We start from the raw sequence: 22,365 nt of genomic DNA, 5'->3' as shown, positions 1-22,365 counted from the left end.
TGTGGAAGAGGAGGGTTCACAAACCCAACAGCCCTGGTTATAGGGGCCTCTAATACTAGAGGCTAGGGATGCTGCAGGGAAATAAAGTAGTCTCTTCTGAGACGGTGATCCTGTGCTTCCGGCATTGGAAGATGATCTGTGACCATCTGACACTGTGACAGATGTATATGGTGACTTGCGAAGGGCTGCTGCTTCATATTGGTCTTTCCCAAAGCCATTAAATGGATCTTCCAAAAATATACATTGTATCTGTGCTTGGGGTGTGGTGTATTAAAAACTAATAGGAGCAGTAATTAATATTTCAGAGGCTTTGCTGGTGTGCGTGTTTTTAATGCTTGTGACAGCCCCAAGGTGTAAGGGCATATATTATGTTTGCTTCTGAAAATAACGAATTGTAGAAATGACTCTGACGACTGGCCTACTTCGTTCAAAACCGTTTCCACCTTCTCATCTGACTTCAGGCAAAATCCTAAAATGGAAGACACACACTGTCCTCACGTAGGTCACATCAAACAGGGTGGTGGTTTTCAGCTGAATTGAGAATGAGATTTCAGTCTCCTAAATAGTGAGAGAAATACAGTTGATAGTAACTTCATATGTTAACTTGCTGACAGTTTTATTTTCCTGCTGTTCCTCTAGGCGTCAAGTACTGGAACCAGGATGAGTGTGGAAGCTAGTGGCAAGCCCTTGAAAGTGGGCTCCAGAGTGGAAGTCATCGGAAAGGGGCACCGTGGTACAGTGGCATATGTTGGTGCCACGTTGTTCGCCACAGGCAAGTGGGTTGGAGTCATCTTGGATGAAGCGAAGGGCAAGAACGATGGAACTGTGCAGGGCAGGAAGTATTTCACCTGTGAAGAGAATCATGGCATCTTTGTGCGACAGTCACAGGTATGTTTTCCCTCAGGGCAGCGTGGTCTGGTCTGTGCTTGCCAGGCTGCTGCTACTGACTTGCCAGCCTAATGTGGGGAGGCTTTAAACTAGATTCAAAGGGGATAGGTGACAAAAGCCCACAGTTAAGTATAGATAAAGGTGACCTTAACAGAGGGCTAGATGTTGCGGGGGACATGGAAAATTGCAATAGGGTCAAAGGAGAAATCAGAGGGAATCAATGGGGGAATTTGCTCAACATCTTAGATGTCAGTACACAAATTCAAGGAGTATGGGGAGTAAACAGGAAGAACTAGAAGTATTAGTACACAAACTAACTTATGACTTACCCACCCAGTCTGTGATGGCAGTTAAGTCTTGTGAGAGAAATATTGGTATAGAGGGGTACAACTTGTTCAGGAAGGAGAGGCAGGGTAAAAAGGGAGCAAGTGTTGTGTTATACACCAAGAATATATGCACTTGTTCTGAGATCCAGAAGGACATGGCAGGCCGACCAGTTGAGAGTCTCTGGGTAAAGATAAAAGCAGTAAAAAATAGAGGTGATGTCATGGTAGGGGTCTACTGTTGACCACCAAGTCAGGAAAAGAAGATGGATGAGGCATTTCTAGAACAAATAACAGAAATATCCAAAAGTAAAAACCTGATAGGAATGAGCGATTTTAACTACCCAGACATCTATTGGAAAAGTAATATGGCAAAACACAACATATACAATAAGTTCTTGAAATGTATCAGGGACAACTTTTTGTTCCAGACGGTGGAGGATGTAACCAGGAGGACAGCTATTTTAGACTTGATTCTTACGCACAGGGAGGAATTGATAGCGAATCTCTGGGTGGAAGGCAATTTTGGGTGGAAGTGATCATAAAATGATAGATTTTGTGATTCATAGGAAAGGAAGGAGTGAAAGCAGCAGAATAAGGACAGTGGACATCAAAAAAGCAGATTTTAACAAACTCGGAGAACTGGTAGCTAAGGTCCCATGGAGAAAAACGTCTAAGGGGGAAAAAGGAGTTCAGGAGACCTGGCAGTTTCTCAAGAAGATGTTATTAAAGACACAACTGCAATCTGTTCTGATGTGAAGGAAAGACAGGAAGAATAGTAAGAGGCCAGTGTGGCTCCATGAGGAGCTCTTTAATGTCCTGAAAATAAAAAAAGAATACTACTAAAAGTGGAAACATGGGCCGATTGTTGATAGCAAGAATAGCACAAGCCATGTAACGCACAAAATGAGATCCCCCTAGCAAGGGACAAAAAATGCATTAAGAGGATTTTTAAATATACTCGAAGTAAGAGACAGACAAAGGAAAGTGTAGGTCCTCTACTTAGCAGGGAAGATGAGCCAAAACCGATGACATCAAGAAAGCGGAGGGGTTTAATGCCCACTTTGTTTCAGTGTTCACTAAAAAGGTTAATGGTGACCAGATACTCAACACAAATAATATTAACAACCACAGAGAAGGAATGCAAACCAAAAAAGAAAAGAACAGGTTAATATTTAGATAAGTTAGATGTTTGCAAGTTGGGAGGGCCTGATGAAATTCATCCTAGGGTACTAGCTGAAGCAATCTCAGAATCACTAGCAATTATCTTTGAGAACTCCTGGACGACAGGTGAGGCCGCAGAAAATGGAGAAGGACAGACGTAGTACCTGCCTTTAAAAGGGGGGACAAAGGACCTGAGGAATTACAGACCAGTCACCCTAACTTTGATACCTGGAAAGATACTGAAACAAATTATTAAACAATCTATTTGTAAGCACCTAGAGGATAATAGGGAGATGAGGAATAGCCAGCATGGATTTGTCAAGAACAAATCATACCACACCAATCTAATTTCCTTCTTTGACAGTGTTATTGGCCTAGTAGACTGGGGTGAGCGAAGCAATAGATGGTGATATATCTTGATTTTAGTGAGGCTTTTGACACATTCTCATAAGCAAACTAGGGAAATGTGGTCTAGATGGAATGAATCTAAGGTGGATATCACATTCTGGGGTGCAGTCCAGACCAGTGAGGGGTGGTTATCACTTGCCCTGTAACTCTTCCTTAAAATGCTTTACTGGTGTTAGCTCCCTTGTTTGGCTGCTCCTTGCCAGCGTGCACCGTGCACCGAGTATCTGTGTGATAAACCACCCTGGGCCAGCAGCTCTGATTGGAGCAGCCTGCTTGTCACACCAGAGCTACATTCTGGCCTCGACCAGCTTTGGTTACACCTGGAAGATGCCCCAACGCCCCTGACATTTTCCCCAAACCGAGTGCTCTGCAATGTCCAGCCCTTTCCTGGACCATTCAGAGCAATAAGGTTCATGTGTTCCTCTGAAGAGACAAACTGCCCAGCTTTTCACTTCAACTGGAGTCGGGCTATCACATCAATTCAAAGACAGCACTGGGTTGTTTAGATGAAATTAAAACAAGTTTATTAACAAAAGGAGAGAGAATTGTGAGCAAGTTAAAGTATAAAGGACAGCAAGAAATGGCTACAAGCAAATAAAAGTGAAAAACACTTTCTAGAGACTTAGGGTATGTCTACACTATGAAATTAGGTTGATTTTATAGAAGTTGATTTTTAGAAACCGATTTTATACAGTTGATTGCGTATGTCCACATTAAGCGCATTAAGTCGGCAGAGTGCGTCCTCACGACTGTGGCTAGCATCGACTTACAGAGCGGTGCACTGTGGGTAGCTATCCCACAGTTTCTGCAGTCTCCGCTGCCCATTGGAATTCTGGGTTAAGCTCCCAATGCCTAATGGGGCAAAAACATTGTTGCGAGTGGTTTTGAGTACATGTCGTCAGGCCCCTCTCCCTCCCTCCCTCCGTGAAAGCAATGGCAGACAATTGTTTCGCACCTTTTTTCCTGGGTTACCCGTGAAGACGCCATACCACAGCAAGCATGGAGCCGCTCAGCTCACCATCACCGTACATCTCCTGGGTGCTGCTGGCAGATGTGGTACTGCATTGTTACACAGCAGCAGCTCCTTGCCTTCACGGCAGATGGTGCAGTAGGGCTGAAGCCGTCATACATCTCCTGTGTGCTCCTGGCAGACCTCGATGAGGTCGATCAGGGGCTCCTGGACAGACATGGCTATCCTCCTCTTAGAGCACCAAATGGGAGCCAGAGACTCCAGGTCATTCTCTAAGTTTTGTCTCATGCAGATTCAGTCCTGTCTGGAATATCATGCGAGCTGGAGGCTTCTGCCTCAGGCTGCTCTCCCAGACGGCAGCACCCGCGTGGTCGCGCCTACCCCTTGCTCCCATGGCTCATGAAGCCTGGACAGTAGTAAGGAGCAGTTCAACTATAGGCTGAGCAAGTGCAGAATGGTGGTAGAATGTGCCTTTGGATGTTTAAAAGCTCACTGGCGCTGTTTGCTGACCAGGTCAGACCTCAGCGCAACCAACATTCCCGTTGTTATTGCTGCCTGCTGTGTGCTCCATAATATCTGTGAGAGTAAGGGGGAGACGTTTATGGCGGGATGGGAGGTTGAAGCAAATCGCCTGGCGTCCGGTTTTGAGCAGCCAGACACCAAGGCGATTAGAAGAGCACAGCAAGTTGCACTGCGCATCAGCGAGGCTTTGAAAACCAGTTTCATGACTGGCCAGGCTTCAGTGTGACAGCTGTGTGTGTTTCTCCTTGATGCAAACCTGCCCCCTTTGTTGATTTTAATTCCCTTAAACCAACCACCCTCCCCACTTTGAAATAAAGTAACTATTGTTTTGAAACCATACATTCTTTCTTTATGAATTGGAGAAAAAAAAAGAGAGATAATGGACAAGGTAGTCCAGGTGGGGTGAGGGAGGAGGGAAGGACAAGGCCACATTGCTTATTGTAGCCACACTAAAAATCAAACTGTTTGAATGGCAGCCTTCTGTTGCTTGGGCCATCCTCTGGAGTGGAGTAGCTGGGTGTCTGGAGCCTCCCCCCTCGCATTCGTGGGCGTCTAGGTGAGGAGGCTATGGAACATGGGGAGGAGGGAGGCGGTTATACAGTGGATGCAGTGGGAGTCTGTGCTCTTGTCATAAATATAAAGGGAAGGGTAAACCCCTTTAAAATCCCTCCTGGCCAGAGGAAAAATCCTCTCACCTGTAAAGGGTTAAGAAGCTAGGATAACCTCGCTGGCACCTGACCAAAATGACCAATGAGGAGACAAGATACTTTCAAAAGCTGGGAGGAGGGAGAAAAACAAAGGGTCTGTGTCTGTCTGTGTGATGCTTTTGCCGGGGACAGAACAGGAATAGAGTCTTTGAATTTAGTAAGTAATCTAGGTAGATATGCGATAGATTATGATTTCTTTAAATGGCTGAGAAATTAAGTTGTGCTGAAGAGAATGAATATTCCTGTCTGTGTCTTTTTGTAACTTAAGGTTTTGCCTAGAGGGATTCTCTATGTTTTGAATCTAACTATCCTATAAGGTATTTACCATCCTCATTTTACAGAGGTGATTCTTTTTACTGTTTCTTCTATTAAAATGTTTCTTTTCAAGAACTGAATGTTTTTTTCATTGTTCTAAGATCCAAGGGTTTGGGTGTGTGGTCACCTATGCAAATTAGTGAGGATTTTTACCAAACCTTCCCCAGGAAGTGGGGTGCAAGGGTTGGGAGGATTTTGGGGGGAAAGATGTTTCCAAACAATGTTTTCCCAATAAACCCAGATAAACATTTGGTGGTGGCAGTGGAAGGTCCAAGGGCAAAGGGTAAAATAGTTTGTACCTTGGGGAAGTTTTAACCTAAGCTGGTAAAAGTAAGCTTAGGAGGTTTTCATGCAGGTCCCCACATCTGTACCCTAGAGTTCAGAGTGGGGAAGGAACCTTGACAGCTCTTGTTGGCTTTCCTGCAGCTCCAACAGACGCTTCATCACGTCTGTTTGTTCCCACATTAGCCTCAGCATCTCATCCTGCCTCTGCTCTTCGTGCTCACTTAATTCTTTCCTGTCCTCTGCCACTGAATGCCTCCATGCATTAAGCTGTGCCCTATCGGTGTGGGAGGACGGCATGAGCTCGGAAAACATGTAATCGTGAGTGCGGTTTTTTCACCTTCTAATCTGCGATAACCTCAGGGACGGAGATGATGGGGGAGTGTAGAAACATTCTGTGCTCTACGATTCTGGGGGGACTGCACGGAGACCTGTGCTGCTGAGTTTGCCATGCTGAAGAAATGGGAAATGAAATGCAAAAGTTCCCGGGGCTTTTCCTGTGTGCCTGGCTAGTGCATTGGAGTTCAAAGTGCTGTCCACAGTGACACAATGGAGTACTATGGGATAGCTCCCGGAGGCCAATACCATTGAATTGCGTCCGCACTACCCCAAATTCGACCCAGCAAGGTTGATTTTAGCGCTACTCCCCTCATCGGGGAGGAATACTGAAGTCTATTTTAAGAGCCCTTTAGGTTGATGGAATGGGGTTGGTTGTGTGGATGCAGTCATTTTAAAATTGACCTAATGTGGCTAAATTCGACCTAACCCCGTAGTGTAGACCAGGGCTAAGACTTAACGAAACTACAGTTTTGGCTCAAGATCAGATTCTGACCATGCTACCTTCCAGCAAGATGGCTGACTACCCCATTGGCCAGGATGCCCCCTAAAGTCCAAAGTGCTGCTTTCCATTGTTGTCTTAGGTGAAAGATAATTTGGGGTCCCTTGTATAGTCCAGTGAACCTTTGAAACAGATTCTTATGGTGGCTACCCCCCAAAGTAAAGTTCATTCAAGCTGTGAGGAAGATGGCATGGAGTATTGTGGTGAAGGAAGTTCCATGCTGGTTTCTTCCACTGCTGGTGTTTGCTAAAATGCAGATTGATCTGTTCCGCCAATCTCCTCGCACTGCTGTGATGCTGAGTAGTTCTCTCCTTCCCTTGTTAGCTTGATGGTTCTGTTTACCTTCTATGTAAATGCATTCCTGTTGTTTCTTAATGCATGTTGGAAGTACCTTCAAGGTGGCAGAACCATATTCCTTTGTCTGGGGAGGGATAACTTCAGCCCTGCCTGGCAGATGCACTTTAAGAACATAATTCCCAACATGTTTGTAATTTTGCATTTGTCCTCCGTACAAACACCCCACCATAATATTAATGATCAGTATGTTATTAGCTTTCTATTGATATCTTACATGACACCTTTTAGATACAGGTTAGGATATTCATGAGGTGGGGTACACCAAACTGCTTAGACCATCCATAACTCTCTGCCAGTGAGCCCTTTGCCCTCTTGCATTGGGATGCTGCTAGTGTCACAGAAAGACCATACTCAGAGTAGTTACAAGTGGTTCATTGTAAAACGGGGAGGTCGCATCTAGTGGGGTCCCGCAAGGATCAGACCTGTGTCCAGTACTATTCAATGTTTTCATTAATGATTTGGATAATAGAGTGGAGAGTATGCTTATAAAATTTGCAGGTGACACCAAGCCGAATGGTGTTGTGAGCTCTTTGTAGGACTGGATTAGAGTTCAAAACGACCTTGACAAAATGGAGTATTGGCCTGAAATCAACCAAATGAAATTCAATAAAGATAAGGGCAAAATACTGCCCTTAGGAAGAAAAAAAATCAAATGCACAGCTACAAAATGGGGAATAATGTCTAGGTACTAGTACTGTTGGGAAGGATCTCAGGGTTGTAGTGGATCACAAATTGAATATGAGTCACAATGTGGTTGTGAAAAAGGTTAAGATCATTCTGGGGTGTATTAAGAGCAGTATTGTATGTAAGATGGGAGGTAATTATCCTGCTCTATTCAGCACTGGTGAGGCCTCAACTGGAGTCTGTGTTCAGTATTGGGCGCCACACTTAAGGAAAGATGTGGACAAATTGGAGAGACTCCAGAGGAGAGCAACAAAAATGAGAAAAGGTATAGAAACCCTGACCTATAAGGAAAGGTTAAAAAATCTAGGCATGTTTGGTCTTGAGAAAAGAAGACTAAAGGGGTCCTGCTAACAGTCTTCTAATATGTTAAGGGCTGTTATAAAGAGGATGGAGATCAGCTGTTTTCTATGTCCACTAAAGGCAGGACCAGAAGTAATGGGCTTAATCTGCAGCAAGGGAGATTTAAGTTAAATATTAGAAAGATTTTTCTAACTGTAAGGGTAGCTCTGGAACAGACTTCCAAAGGAGTTTGTGGAATCCCCATCCTTGGAGATTTTTGAGAACAGGTTGCACAAACAACTGTCAGGGATGGTCTAAGTTCACTTGATCCTGCCTCAGGGCAGTGGGCTGGACGTGGTGGTTTCTCGAGGTCCCTTCCACCCTACGTGTCTATGGTTATATGTATGCAGCACCCCGATCAAAAAGGGGTCTTGGTTAAATAGGAAAAAATTGAGACATTCCACACCCATTCATGGGAGTGAATAAGATAGTTCCCATTTCCTTCATTCCAGGGAGAGTGGCAGTGCCAGGACTCCTGTCCCTCAATCACTTATGGAGTGAAGGCTGAGCAATTTGGAATCCTCTTCAGAAGGGGGGGCCTAGTTAGCTATACCATTCGACGCATTTATACTCTGTCAGCAGTCTTTCATCTGTGTATTACTGGAGGGGTGTCACAACAAGTGACGGTTATGGGATCATGAAATGACGCTGAACTGCACAAAGAGTTCCCTGTTTTTCATGAAGCAGAGAATAGCGTTAACACCACCAAAACCACAGTGCGGGGAGCTGCATTTCTCGCACTCCCGGGAGTGTCGGTATGTCTACCCTACAATAAAGGACTGCGGTTCTGAGTCTCCGAGCCCAGGTCAGTTGGCTCAAGCTGCAGGGGCTGAAGATAGCAGTGTAGATGTTTGGGCTGGAGCCTGGGCTCTGAAACTTGATGAGGGGGTGGGTCTCAGAGCCTGGGCAGTAGCTAGAGGCCAAATGTCTACACTGCTATTTTTAGCTCTGCAGCCCGAACCCCGTGAGCCTGAGTCAATTGACCTGGGCTCTGAAACTTGGTGCCGCAGGGTTTTCTTTGCAGTGTGGGCATACCCTAAATGAGCGCAGCAAGGAAAACTTGGGAGTGTAGGCTGGGAAGGTACCTTCAAGTGAAGCAGGAAATTACATCATTTTAAACTAAATGAGGAATTAACTCTATGTGACAGGTTCCTCCGGGGTGCTGCCTGGAACTGGGGTACCACTAAGCCTGCCTGACCCACCAGCCTGGGCTCTTTTTACACTGTACTGCTGTGACAGGCCCACAAGCCCCTACCAGCACACATACAGGTGGGGGGACACAGACGCTGAGATCAGCTCTGCAAGGGAAGGCTCAGCTAAGGCACCTCCGAGTTGCTAAGGCATGCACCCCCTGCTGGAATGTAAACCCAAAATTATACCGTCTTGCACCACACAGGGAACTGTACAGCGTAAGCTCGTGAAATTTGCCCTCTCCCTCAATGTGGAGAAGGCTTTGCAACAGCTTTCTGTTGTTTCAGGCAGTTTGCAGAGATTCTTGAGGGCAAGCTACACTTGCTTGCAGCTTAAAACTCCAGGTATTCCTTTCACAGGCTAGAAATCCCTCTAGCCTGATTTCAGCCCTTCTCCCCTAGTCCAGTCTTTGTTCCTCAGGTGTTTCCAGCAGTTTCTTGGGTGGGAGGTCAGTGAAGAACCTTGATGATGTCACTCCCCTTCCTTAAATAGCTTTTGTATATGGCGGGAACCCTTTGTCTCCAACTTTAGTTCCCACGCCTTTCAGTGGAAAAACACTGGTGTTCCAAGATGGAGTCCAGTAACGGGTGACTTGGTCGCATTTCCCTGTAGGGACACAGCAGCAATGACTCGGAAGCTGTTTGTGGTGTCCTCAGGAAAGATCCCCAGTGGAAGATTAGCATTTTCCCTAATGGCCATTCCCAGCCAGCTATCTAGACTGATTGCATTCTGCCTAGTGGGTGTTCCCCAGGTGTAAACACATTTGTAATAGATGCATAGACAATATTCCTAACTTCAGGTACCAAAATGATACATGCATACAAATAGGATAATCCTAGTCAGTGAATCGGAACCTTTTCAGTGACATCCTACATGACCTATCTTGCATAAAATACATCATAGTTATGCCATAATCATATCTCTGTAATATCGCTGACGAACATGGGGCATGTCATTCTAAACATGTATGGTTAGTAGCTTGGATTTAAAGTTCTTTAACTTTTAATTTTTAATTAGTATCAGTGTTACCATGGTGCCTGGGAGCCCGAGTCGTGGGCCGGGACCCTGTTGTACGAGGCGATGTGCAAACACAGTTTTAATCCTTTCACCTTTAATGGTCCCTTTGTGCACTTTTCCAATGGAATGGCTAGTCCTCTGCATCCTAAGCAACGCAAAATATTTTTAGTCCCACCGTGACAGAATGGTTGGGTTAGAGATGGCTGCTAACCAATCCAACAGTTGTCTGACTCCTTACCTCCAAGCGTCCTCCAGAGAAAAATTAACAGTAGTTATTCCTCACTTTACATTTGTGGCCCTGTGGTAGCTAAGGGCGGTATGCTGAGTGAGAGCTCATTTCTGTCCTCCATCCCCAGCTGTGTGAGTCTCGGCAGATGCCCCGAAATGGACTGACCCATGTCCAAAATGTGATGGTATGTTTTTGATGGACTATATGGGAAGCCAAGCTGCAAGTAAATGGCCTGGAAGTAGGAGCCATCAGGTGGGTTCTGAAGTCCTTTCTGACAATGATTAAAAGGGTTGTTGGTCCAGCACTGACAGACGTTGTCACAGCAATGTTCAGTATCATCAAGCAAGGAGGTGCTCACTGCCAGCCATTTTGCTGGCCCTCTCGACTGGTACCTGGTCTATCAGGTGTGTCCCTTAGCTTACTCAGCTGGGAAAGAAAATGTGTGAGCTTACAAGAAAAGTTTCAGGCTACAGGACCAGGATGAGTGATTGATTAAGCAGATGTTAGTAGAGGTATTCAAGAAATGTGACAGTCCATTGGTAGATCTTTTCACACTAACCAGCAATGCAAAGTGTGTTTGAATCCAGAGCAGAAACGGATGCACACTCAATCACCAGTTGTCACGGAGTCCCCGGGCGATGCTCTGGAACTGCTCCCTACGAAGCCAGGCAGGACTCTGGGGAAGTCTCCTTTCTGTGAGCAGCCTCTCTACAGGACACACAGCTCACACAGCTTCCACCTTCCTGGGTCTGACCTCTGAGCATTCAGCATCCTCTGCCCGTCCATGCGCTTCCCACAGCGAGTCCGCCCGGCCGGGGTCCGGGGAAGCCAGAGGGTCCTGCACCCCAACTCCGCAGTCAGATGTGACTCTCAGCCAGCCAATAAAACAGAGGTTTATTAGATGACAGGAACATGATATAAACCAGAGCTTGTAGGTGCAGAGAACAGGACCCCTCAGCAGGGTCCATTTTGCAGGGCAGTGAGCCAGACAACCACGTCTCCACTTCACTCCATGTCCCCAGCCAGCCCCAAACTGAAACTCCCTCCAGCCCCACCCTGCTCTGGGCTTTGTCCCTTTCCCGGGCCAGGAGGTCACCTGATTCCTTTGTTCTCCAGCCCTTTAGCTCTCACCTTGCAGGGGGGAAGGGCCCAGGCCATCAGTTGCCAGGAAACAGAGTGTCAGCCATTCTCTGTGTCCAGACCCCTGTACACACCTGCCCTGTAGGGCTCTGCAACGATCCTACGCCCTTATCTGACTACCTAGATACTTAAGAACTGCATAGGGGAAACTGCATAGGCACCCCTACAGTATTCAGAGGAAACATTAAGAACAGTCCTGCTTCATCACACCAGTGCATTCCTGTTAGACTGGAGGAAAGGGCTAAGTTATGCCAGGCCGTTGGTTAGAAGAGATGCAGACAAGGCTCAGGTCAGACTGATGGCCCTGTCTTGCGCGGTCAGTGTTGATACACTCTTCCCTGGGACTTTGCACTGGAGTCTCTGTCTTGTTTCTTGGTGTTGCCAGTCCCCTTGTTTCAGAAAACTTCTCGTCCTTCTTCCCGCTCTGCAGTTGTTCCATCTAATGATTTGGATCCCCGAGGCCGTTCCTGGCCTGGCCTGTTCTGTGGGAATTCAACAAATTCTGCTACGTTCCAGGAAAGTGTCTCTCTTAAAATGTTCTTCCTGGAAGTGGAAGGGACTTATTCTGAGCAGCAGGTAGCTATCTGTGTCTGTGCTTTTGCCTCCATATCTTTCCTCTTGGATTATTTGTTTTACCCTCTTTCAGTCTCGCCTCCTCTTCGGGCAAGGTGTACCAGGCTGTCCTTTTTCCAGGAGTTACTCAGCACCTGCCGTGCATTGCCTCTGCCCAGGCACACCTGTGGGCTGTGCGGGGAAGGGACACATCCCACCAGTGTGCAGAGGCTGGTGAGTAACCTCTCCTTCCCCAGATTTGAAAGGAGGCTTTCAATTGTGAGGCAGGTTTGACTTTGCCTGGGAGCACCGTTGCCTGTACAAGCGGAACTCTGAAGCAGCTGCAAGGACTTGGATCCCTTTAGAGGGGCAAACCCAGCGTGGCAGCTGAGAGCTGGGGAGGATGGACTCCAAATCCATGAGAGGTTTTAAAATGTCTGCTCCGTATGATGGGAGCATGCTGCTTAATAACTTCTTTGCCTGTTCTTAGAGTATTACCCTGTAAGAGTGTTCGCTTTTTTTATAAAGCTCCTTTCTGTGGAGCACAGATATCCTTCACTGACTGGCTCCAGCCTGAGAGCTCAGGAAAAAAGTGGAGGAGGAGAATCAATCTATAATAACGAATTGAAACCGCTTGGAGAGAGAGGTGCCCACTGCTGTTCAGTCCCTTCCTCGTCCAGCAGTCAGATGGTTAAGAACATTGATAGTTTTGTGTTTGTTTTGCTTTTGGGGGTGGGGGGTTGGCACAAACTGGGACTATCTGAGAGTCTGGGTGGTGGACGTCTTGTTCCCTGTTTTCTGTAATAAATTTTTTCTGGTTTCAGGGTAACAGCCGTGTTAGTCTGTATTCGCAAAAAGAAAAGGAGGACTTGTGGCACCTTAGAGACTAACCAATTTATTTGAGCATAAGCTTTCGTGAGCTACAGCTCACTTCATTGGATGCATACTGCGGAAAATACAGAAGATGTTTTTATACACACAAACCATGAAAAAATGGGTGTTTATCACTACAAAAGGTTTTCTCTCCCCCCCCCCCCCCACCCTACTTGATTATCATACACATTGTAAGGAGAGTGATCACTTTAGATAAGCTATTACCACCAGGAGAGTAGGGTGGGGGGGAGAGAAAACCTTTTGTAGTGATAAACACCCATTTTTTCATGGTTTGTGTGTATAAAAACATCTTCTGTATTTTCCACAGTATGTATCCGATGAAGTGAGCTGTAGCTCACGAAAGCTTATGCTCAGATAAATTGGTTAGTCTCTAAGGTGCCACAAGTCCTCCTTTTCTTTTTGCGAAATTTTTTCTGATGCTGCTAGGGAGCACAGCTCGGTTGCTATAGCAATGTTGTCAGCTGGAATGGGAGTTTGCTGCAGGTGAGGTCTCTTCTCATGAAAAGAGAGGATGCAAGCACATTGTGGGGCTAGGAGTGTTGCTATGCTGTGTGTGCTGCTTTCTCTGTTACTTGTTCTGTGCACTGGTTAGAGTACATAACCAAGGGATCACACCTGTCATTAGGATTCCAGTTTTCAGCTTAAACCAAAAGCAACCACTAAAACACCAATGTTAATTTTTGAAAAATCAGTTTAAAAAAATAATCAGAAAAGGACAAGGTTCTTTTAGAGGCGCTTTCAACAGGATTCTCGTCCTGCTCCTGTTCTCGGCTATAAATGAAACTATTGTTTCACCCCTGTAGTTCGTCTCTAGGTCGCCATCAAAAGCCACTGCCGCATCGCTGCTCTGTGGTTACATGCAATGTGGGACCGTGGGGTGTTAACAATAAATGAGGCTCTCTTGAGCCGCATTCTAACTTTGTGACTTATTTTTTTGCTAATAAAACAGTTTTTTAATCAAATTGATGCAACCAGAGTCCTGTTAAACCCATAAAAACTATTTCTTGGAATTTACAAGGCCCAAATAAACTTTCCCCACTCTCCCCTCCAAAAAACAAACAAACCAAACCCTACCTACCCCATTGCAAATGAGTGCAAATAGAAACTGCATCCATAAAACACAGCAGTAGTCTTTTAACTTGTTTATGGAGTGCTAGCTTCAAAACCAGACTGTTCATAAAAACAAAGTTTCAGAGATCTTAAATACACTAGGCAGTAAGTGTCTTGGAGCTGATAAATCCCTTTAGGAAAAACAAACTCTGTGGTAGAGGTGTGGTGATGTAGCAAACCTGTGAGAAGGTGCTAAGCTCTTCCAGAGGCCTGGCCTGCACCTATAATGTAGGTCAACATAGCTATGTAGCTCAGGGGTGTGAAATAGTCACACTCTGGAGAGACCTAGTTAAATCCCTCTAAGCTCCAGTGTAGACACCATTAGGCCAATGGAAGAATTCTACCATTGACCAAGCTACCGCCTCTCAAGTGAGTGGATTTGTTACCTGGGGTTCTTTCAACCCAAAGCCCTTGGTAACTTTTACTCTGTGTGAGGTGGTGTCAGGGAATAAATTGGGGAGACACGGCCGTCCGACCGATCGATGGCTGGCACGAACAGGACAACACAAGAGTGCTTTACTTAGTCTCAAGCACTTATACACACGTCTGCAACAGGTTAGTAAAACACCCCCAACCCTGGATAATTACCAAAGCTGAGTGTGGCTCTCGAGTGGCACAGCGGCAGCCCGTCGGCCAGTGAGGAACACACGATGCATCCAGAGGTAGAGTCCAGTCCTCAAGAGTCCCACTACCTCAAACTTTCCCCCCTTATTTATACATTAGTAACAAAATAACATGTCCCTTAAAGCAAACTTGTTAAGCAAGCAGTTCCAATGGGCAAGCAAGAGGCTCCTTCTGATTGGAAAAACCCACACCTGGTTAATCGATAGAGTTTGCAGCCTTGAGGCCCCAATAGACATTCCTGGGGCACATCCTGCTCTTCTAAGATGCATGTATCAGCAACTTCAACACAATCCTTATCAGGAAGGACGCGGGGTCAAGCTGCCCTATCTGTGGCACCCAAAAAACCCCCTCCTCTCCTGCCTTGGTTAAGCTAAGCCCGCTGACTTGGCTGCTTTTAGCAATAAGCCATAGTGGCTTCAGGCACTTTACTGGTTTGCCAAAGTCTCCCTGTACAGATTTACTATAGGAATGGAAGCCCGTCGCTGTAGCAAGTGTCTACGCTCCAGCTTGTAGCGTAGATGCACGCAGAGAGAGTGAGCCCATGTAGGGCCTCAGCTCAAGGCTGCTCTGTTGATCCCCAGCACCATGGCAAGCGATTATAAAGTCTCTCCTACGGATTGTGCACGCTAACGATGCTTTTACTTGTTCAGAGGGAAGTAGGAGAAAAAAAGAAAATAATGGAGGCTGGAGCCATGGTGATCGCCCTGTGATAACGCAGCATGCTGCAGCTTCCACCTGGATGGCAGGGGTTGGTCTCTGCACGAATGCGGTGACCAGGAACTCCTGGGCCTGGCGAGCAGTAGAACTGTGCAGAGAAGAATGGGAATTCTGTTTCCTGAAGGATTTGGGAATTTCAACATTTGTTTTTTGTGGGATTTGGAACAAAACCCCCAAATCTTGAAATTCTCTGTGGAGCAGAATCCAGAAGAACTTGTTTATAGAATCACAGAAGATGAGGGTCGGAAGAGACCTCAGGAGGGCATCTAGTCCAACCCCCTGCTCATGGCAGGACCAACACCCATTAAATCATCCCAACCAGGGCTTTGTCAAGCTGGGCCTTAAAAACCTCTAAGGATAGAGATTCCACCACCTCCCTAGGGAACCCATTCCAGTGCTTCACCACCCTCCTAGTGAATTAGTGTTTCCTAATATCCAACCTAGACCTCCCCCACTGCAACTTGAGACCATTGCTCCTTGTTCTGTCATCTGCCACCATTGAGAACAGCTGAGCTCCATCCTCTTTGGAACCCCAAACTTGAGGTAGTTGAAGGCTGCTATCAAATCCCCCCTCGCTCTTAGAATCATAGAATATCAGGGCTGGAAGGGACCTCAGGAGGTCATCTAGTCCAACCCCCTGCTCAAAGCAGGACCGATCCCCAATTTTCGCCCAGATCCCTAAATGGGCCCCTCAAGGATTGAACTCACAACCCTGGGTTTAGCAGGCCAATGCTCAAACCACTGAGCTATCCCTTCCCTCGTCTTTTCTGCAGACTAAATAAACCCAATTCCCTCAGCCTCTCCTCATAAGTCATGTGCCCCAGCCCCCTAATCATTTTCCTTGCCCTCCACTGGACTCTCTCCAATTTGTCCACATCCTTTTTGTACTGGGGGCCCAAAACTGCACACTATACTTCAGATGTGGCCTCACCAGTGCCGAATAGATGGGAATAATGTCTTCCCTCGATCTGCTGGCAGTGCTCCTACTAATGCAGCCCAATATGCCATTAGCCCTCTTGGCAACAAGGGCACACTGCTGACTCATATCCAGCTTCTCGTCCACTGTAACCCCTAGGTCCTTTTCTGCAGAACTGCTGCCGAGCCATTCGGTCCCCAGCCTGTAGCGGTGCATGGGATTCTTCTCTCCTAAGTGCAGGACTCTGCACTTGTCCTTGCTGAACCTCATCAGATTTCTTTTGGCCCAATCCTCCAATTTGTCTAGGTCACTCTGGACCCTATCCCTACCCTCCAGCATATCTACCTCTCCCCACAGCATAGTGTCATCCGTGAACTTGCCGAGTGTGGAACTGATCCCATCGTCCAGATCATTAATGAAGATGTTGAACAAAACCGGCCCCAGGACCGACTCTTGGGGCACTCCGCTTGCCAACTAGACATGGAGCCATTGATCACTACCTGTTGAGCCTGACGATCTAGCCAGCTTTCTATCCACCTTATAGTCCATTCATCCCATCCATGCTTTTTTAACTTGCTGGCAAGAATACTGTGGGTGACCGTATCAAAAGCTTTGTTAAAGTCAAGGTATATCGTGTCCACCACTTTCCCCATATCCACAGAGCCAGTTATCTCATCATAGAAGGCAATCAGGTTGGTCAGGCATTATTTGCCTTTGATGAATCCATGTTACTGTTCCTGATCACCACCTTCTCCTCCAAATGCTTCAATATGGATTCCTTGAGGACCTGCTCCATGATTTTTCCAGGGACTGAGGTGAGACTGACTGATCTGTAGTTTCCCAGATTCAACTTCTTCCCTTTTTTAAAGATGGCCAATGGCTCTGCAGTCACATCAGCCAACTCCCTCAGCACCCTCGGATGTATTAGATCCGGCCCCATGGACTTGTGCATGTCCAGCTTTTCTAAATAGTCCTTAACCTGTTCTTTCTCCACTGAGGGCTGCTCACCTCCTCCCCATACGGTGCTGCCCAGTGCAGCAGTCTGGGAGCTGACCTTATCTGTGCAGACTGAGACAAAAAAAAGCATTGAGTGCTTCAGCTTTTTCCACATCATCTGTCACTAGGTTGCCTCCCCCATTCAGTAAGCGTCCCACACTTTCTGTGTCCTCCTTCTTGTTGCCAACATACCTGTAGAAACCCTTCCTGTTACCCTTCACATCCCTTGCTAGCTGCAACTCCAATTGTGCTTTGGCCTTCCTGATTACACCCCTGCATGCTTGAGCAATATTTTTATACTCCTCCTTAGTCATCTGTCCCAAGTTTCCACTTCTTGTAAACTTCCTTTCTGTGTTTAAGATCACTGAAGATTTCTCTGTTAAGCCAAGCTGGTCGCCTGTCATATTTGCTATTCTTTCTGCACATCGGGATGGTCTGTTCCTGTGCCATCAATAAGACTTCTTTAAAATGCAGCCAGCTCTCCTGGACTCCTTGCCCCCTCATATTTGCGTCCCAGGGGATCCTGCTCATCAGTTCCCTAAGGGAGTCAGTCTGCTTTTCTGAAGTCCAGGGTCCATACTCTGCTGCTCTCCTTTCTTCCTTTTCATAGAATATTAGGTTTGGAACCCCCTGCTCAAAGTAGGACCAATCCCCAAGTAAATCGTCCCAGCCAGGGCTTTGTCAAGCCTGACCTTAAAAACCTCAAAGGAAGGAGATTCCATCACCTCCCTAGGTAACCCATTCCAGTGCTTCACCACCCTCCTAGTGAAGTAGTGTTTTTGAATATCCAGCCTAACCCTCTCCCTTCCCTCCCCGCCACTGCAACTTGAGACCATTACTCCTCGTTCTGTCATCTGCTACCTCTGAGAACAGTCTAGATCCATCCTCTTTGGAACCCCCTTTCAGGGAGTTGAAAGCAGCTATCAAATCCCCCCTCATTCTTCTCTTCTGCAGACTAAATAATCCCAGTTCCCTCAGCCTCTTCATATAAGTCATGTGCTCCAGCCTCCAAATCATTTTTGTTGCCCTTCGTTGGACTCTTTCCAATTTTTCCACATCCTCCTTGTAGTGTGGGGCCCAAAACTGGACACAGTACTCCAGATGAGGCCTTACCAATGCCGAATAGAGGGGAATGATCATGTCCCTCGATCTGCTGGCAGTGCTCCTACTTATACAGCCCAAAATGCCGTTAGCCTTCTTGGCAACAACGGCACCCTGTTGACTCATATCCAGCGTCTCGTCCACTGTCACCCCTAGGTCCTTTTCTGCAGAACTGCTGCCGAGCCATTCGGTCCCTAGTCTGTAGTGGTGCATGGGATTCTTCCGTCCTAAGTGCAGGACTCTGCACTTGTCCTTGTTGAACCTCATCAGATTTCTTTTGGCCCAATCCTCTAATTTGTCTAGGTCTCTCTGTATTCTGTCCCTACCCTCCAGTGTATCTACCTCTCCTCCCAGTTTAGTGTCATCTGCAAACTTGCTGAGGGTGCAGTCCATGCCATCCTCCAGATCATTAATGAAGATATTGAACAAGACCGGCCCCAGGACCGACCCTTGGGGGCACTCCACTTGATACCGGCTGCCAAGTAGACATGGAGCCATTGATCACTACCCGTTGAGCCCGACAATCTAGCCAGCTTTCTATCCACCTTATTGTCTATTCATCTAGCCCATACTTCTTTAACTTGCTGGCAAGAATACTGTGGGAGACCATGTCAAAAGCATTGCTAAAGTCAAGGAATAACACGTCCACTGCTTTCCCCTCATCCACAGAGCCAGTTATCTCGTCATAGAAGGCAATTAGAAGGCACTTTCTTACTAGGTTCACAATGAAACTTTGCTGTGTGAACCAATTAAAAAAAAAAAAAGGCAGATCTGGTACCTGATAAACTGTGAAACCCTTTTATTTCGTGTCTGTTTTTCCCAGGTTTAATTTTATTTTTTCTCCTCCCTCATTCGGTACTGATGACACTTGCATGAATGATGTAAGGGTCTTGGTTTATTAATCACTTGAGGTGCCACATACCCCTATGACACCAATTGACTGCTGTGTTAATAATTACAGGAACCAACTATTGACTTGTCAGGATCCTGAACTCAACCATCTCATGGTCACTTCTGCGCAGGTTGCCATCCACTTCTACTTCCCCTACCAATTCTTGCCTGTTTGTGAGCAGTAGGTCAAGAGGAGAATGGCCCCTAGTCGGTTCCTCCAGCACTTGTAGCAGGAAGTTGTCCCCAACACTCTCCAAAAACTTCCTGGATTGTCTGTGCACCGCTGTATTCCTCTCCCAGCAAACGTCAGGGTGATCAAAGTCCCTCACGAGAACCAGGGCCTGTGATCTGGAAACTTCTGTTAGTTGTCCTAAGAGAACCTCGTCTACCTCCTCCTCCTGGTCTGGTGGTCTATAGCCCACGCCCACCACGACATCACCCTTGTTGCTCTCGCCTTTAAACTTAACCCAAAGACTCTCAACAGGCTTTTCTCCAGTTTCATACTGGAGCTCTGAGCAGTCATGCTGCTCCCTTACATACAGCACAACTCCTCCACCTTTCCTCCCCTGCCTGTCCTTCCTGAACAGTTTATACTCATCCATGACAGTGCTCCAGTCATGTGAGTTATCCCACCAAGTCTTTGTTATTCCAGTCACCTCATAGTTCCTTGACTGTGCCAGGACTTCAATTCTTTCTGCTTGTTTCCCAGGCTTCTTGCGTTCGTGTACAGGCATGTAAGATAACTAGCCGATTGCCCTACTTTCTCAGTATGAATCAGGAGGCCTCCCCTGTTACACCCTCCTCCCTGTTGTTCCTCCCGGTATCCCACTTCCCCACTTACCTCTGGGCTTAGGTCACCATCCCCTCGCGAACCTAGTTTAAAGCCCTCCTCACTAAGTTAGCAAGCCTGCCTGTGAAGATGCTCTTCCTGCTCTTTAAGTGGAGTCCATCTCTTCCTAGCAATCCTTCCTAGCAATCTTTCTTTCAAACAATTCTGCTGGTGGGCTGAAGAGGAGCTGGAATCCCCAGTGTCCAAACTCCCAGGGTCTTGGGTCCCCATTAGCCCCCTAGGCAGGAGGCTGGACGTACAGGGTGCCTGACAGCATTCCGGGTGGGCTGCTGAGGAGCTAGGTGAGTGAGCTGGCAAGAGACTCGGCTGGTTTGGATACCTGTCTGGATCCTGTCGGAGCTTTGTCAAAATCTTACTGTCTTTGCTTTGTTTCTGTTTAGGGAATCTGTTGTCCCTGATGCAGAACTGTTCTGTTGGAGAATTTCCAGGCAGTTCGAGTGAGCAGCTGGGCTGGATTGGAACCGTGTGCCTCCTAGCCAGTACTAAATGGAAGTTAATGGAGGGAATTTGGGTTTGATATGGCAGGAGGAGGAGAGGCTGACTTGTGTTTTGTAGATGCACGTTGCAGGGGTTAGATTTGGCATCCTGGCAAGCTGCCTCAGGAGACTGTAGGTACCGGACCCAAGCATGGAAATGGTGTTGGGAGAGCCGTTGTTCTTTCCCTGCTCTTTGTTTCTGAGCGTGGCTTTCCCATCCATGTCCCTGTGCTGCTCACCAAAGGCCTGGAGCAGCTCTGTAAGCAACTGTGTCAACACTGAGAGTTGTTTACACTGATGTGTTTCCTGCGCATGTTTTGGCAGCTGTAAAATACTTGGGATTTCCGTTCACTGGGTCAGGGATTTCAAGCATCAGAGTCCTCCTATAACAGGTGGAGACCTTAGAGTTTGTCCCCAGGTACAGTAGTGCTGATTCCCATGCCATGGAGAGGTCTGATGGCTGTAGGCAGAGCAATCCTATGCAGGCGCCGTTCTAGTCTGTATGAGGGAGTGGGAGGCCCCATTATCAAGGCTATATAATCTCCTCCTAGGATGGATTCCTGTAAGGGCAAGTGAAAAGTTTTCCCTTGTGCACTGCTGAGATGGCTCAAAACCCTCCCTTTTACAGAACTCATCCAAAGAGGTCAGCAGCATGTGGTTTTACTTGAGGGGTGCCCTGTCAGCAGGATCAAAGGATGCCTCTCCCTTTCCACCTTCTTTTAAACACTGCTTTGAGTATTTTCGCTGCCTTCAATGGCGTTGTCATTATTTCTATAGCATAGAGCAGTGGTTCTCAGCCAGGGGTACTCAGGGGTCTTCTAGGGGGTACATCAACTCATCTAGTTTTACAACAGACTACATAAAAAGCACTAGCGAAGTCAGTACAAACTAAAATTTCATACAGACAATGACTTGTTTGTATTGCTCTATATACTCTACACTGAAATATAAGTACAATATTGATATTCCAATTATAATTATATGGTAAAAATGAGAGAGTCAGCAATTTTTCAGTACTAGTGGGCTGTGACACTTTTTTGTATTTTTAGGTCTGCTTTTGTAAGCAAGTAGTTTTTAAGTGAGGTGAAACTTGGAGTACACAAGACAAATCAGACTCCTGCAAGGGGTACAGTAGTCTGCCTGGAAAGGTTGAGAGCCGCTGGCATAGTGTCTCATTAAAATGCCTCTTCCTTTGCTTTTTTAAGAAGTGTGTATCTGGTGACCTGGGCACCTTATCTAAGTAGGAACCAATTACAGACTGGCAGGCTACAGCAGAGTTGCCTGCTTGTTAACAAACCTCCTGTCCTCCGTTATTTGTCAGTTAAGAGCCTGGCCAAAAAAGATTGTTTAAAAAGACCCCTAGAACTCCAGTGCTTTAGATTTCATTGCCTTGCCCCAAACCTGAGACCGTCTCTGGTTTCAGGCACTGGAATCTCCCTGAGAGCATTGCAGCTTTCACTAGGACCTCTGTGTTGATTGTATTGCCATTCCGAGCCCTCAAAGGTTGCTACATCTTGGAGAAAAGCAGCTTTTCTTACTGAGGAATGTGGGAGTCTTTACAATCCTGTTCAGATCAGATAAAATATACTTTAAAAAAAAATCCTAGCTTCTCCTTATCTGTCAGAACCGTAAACTGATCCACAGACCGAAAGTCATTAGCTTGGCTTGGGTTGAAGTAGATAGCGACCTGTAAACTGCTTTAGATTGCTTGGGCAACTGGGTCCTCCAATCCACAATGGATTTCTAGTCCATTTTAAATATAAGCTTTCAGGAAGATGGGAAGGGGGGAACACCAAGAAATGAGCTAAAAATCAGCACAAAGTAAAGTCTGTTGTATTAAAGAATGGGGCTGCTGTATTTTCAT

At 46.5% G+C, this 22,365-nt stretch overlaps 1 protein-coding gene across 21 annotated transcripts in view; it reads left to right on the top strand.

Moving 5' to 3' along the window:
- The window catches only part of DCTN1 (dynactin subunit 1), a 140,018-nt gene that overhangs the window by 38,047 nt on the left and 79,606 nt on the right, over positions 1-22,365 (top strand). For 20 of the 21 annotated variants that reach the window (XM_043545027.1, XM_043545025.1, XM_043545023.1 and 17 more), the window contains exon 2: positions 640-888. In XM_043545027.1, the coding sequence (XP_043400962.1) occupies positions 661-888 (228 nt within the window). In that variant the 5' untranslated portion in view covers positions 640-660. Of the gene's footprint in view, positions 1-638; positions 889-22,365 lie in introns of all 21 variants that reach the window. The other variant, XM_043545024.1, reaches the window with a different exon arrangement.

Source organism: Chelonia mydas, chromosome 4 (genome assembly GCF_015237465.2).
Source record: "Chelonia mydas isolate rCheMyd1 chromosome 4, rCheMyd1.pri.v2, whole genome shotgun sequence".
NCBI lineage: Eukaryota > Metazoa > Chordata > Testudines > Cheloniidae > Chelonia > Chelonia mydas.
Note: the sequence above shows the minus strand (reverse complement) of the source record. Positions and strands in the feature narration are given on the sequence as shown.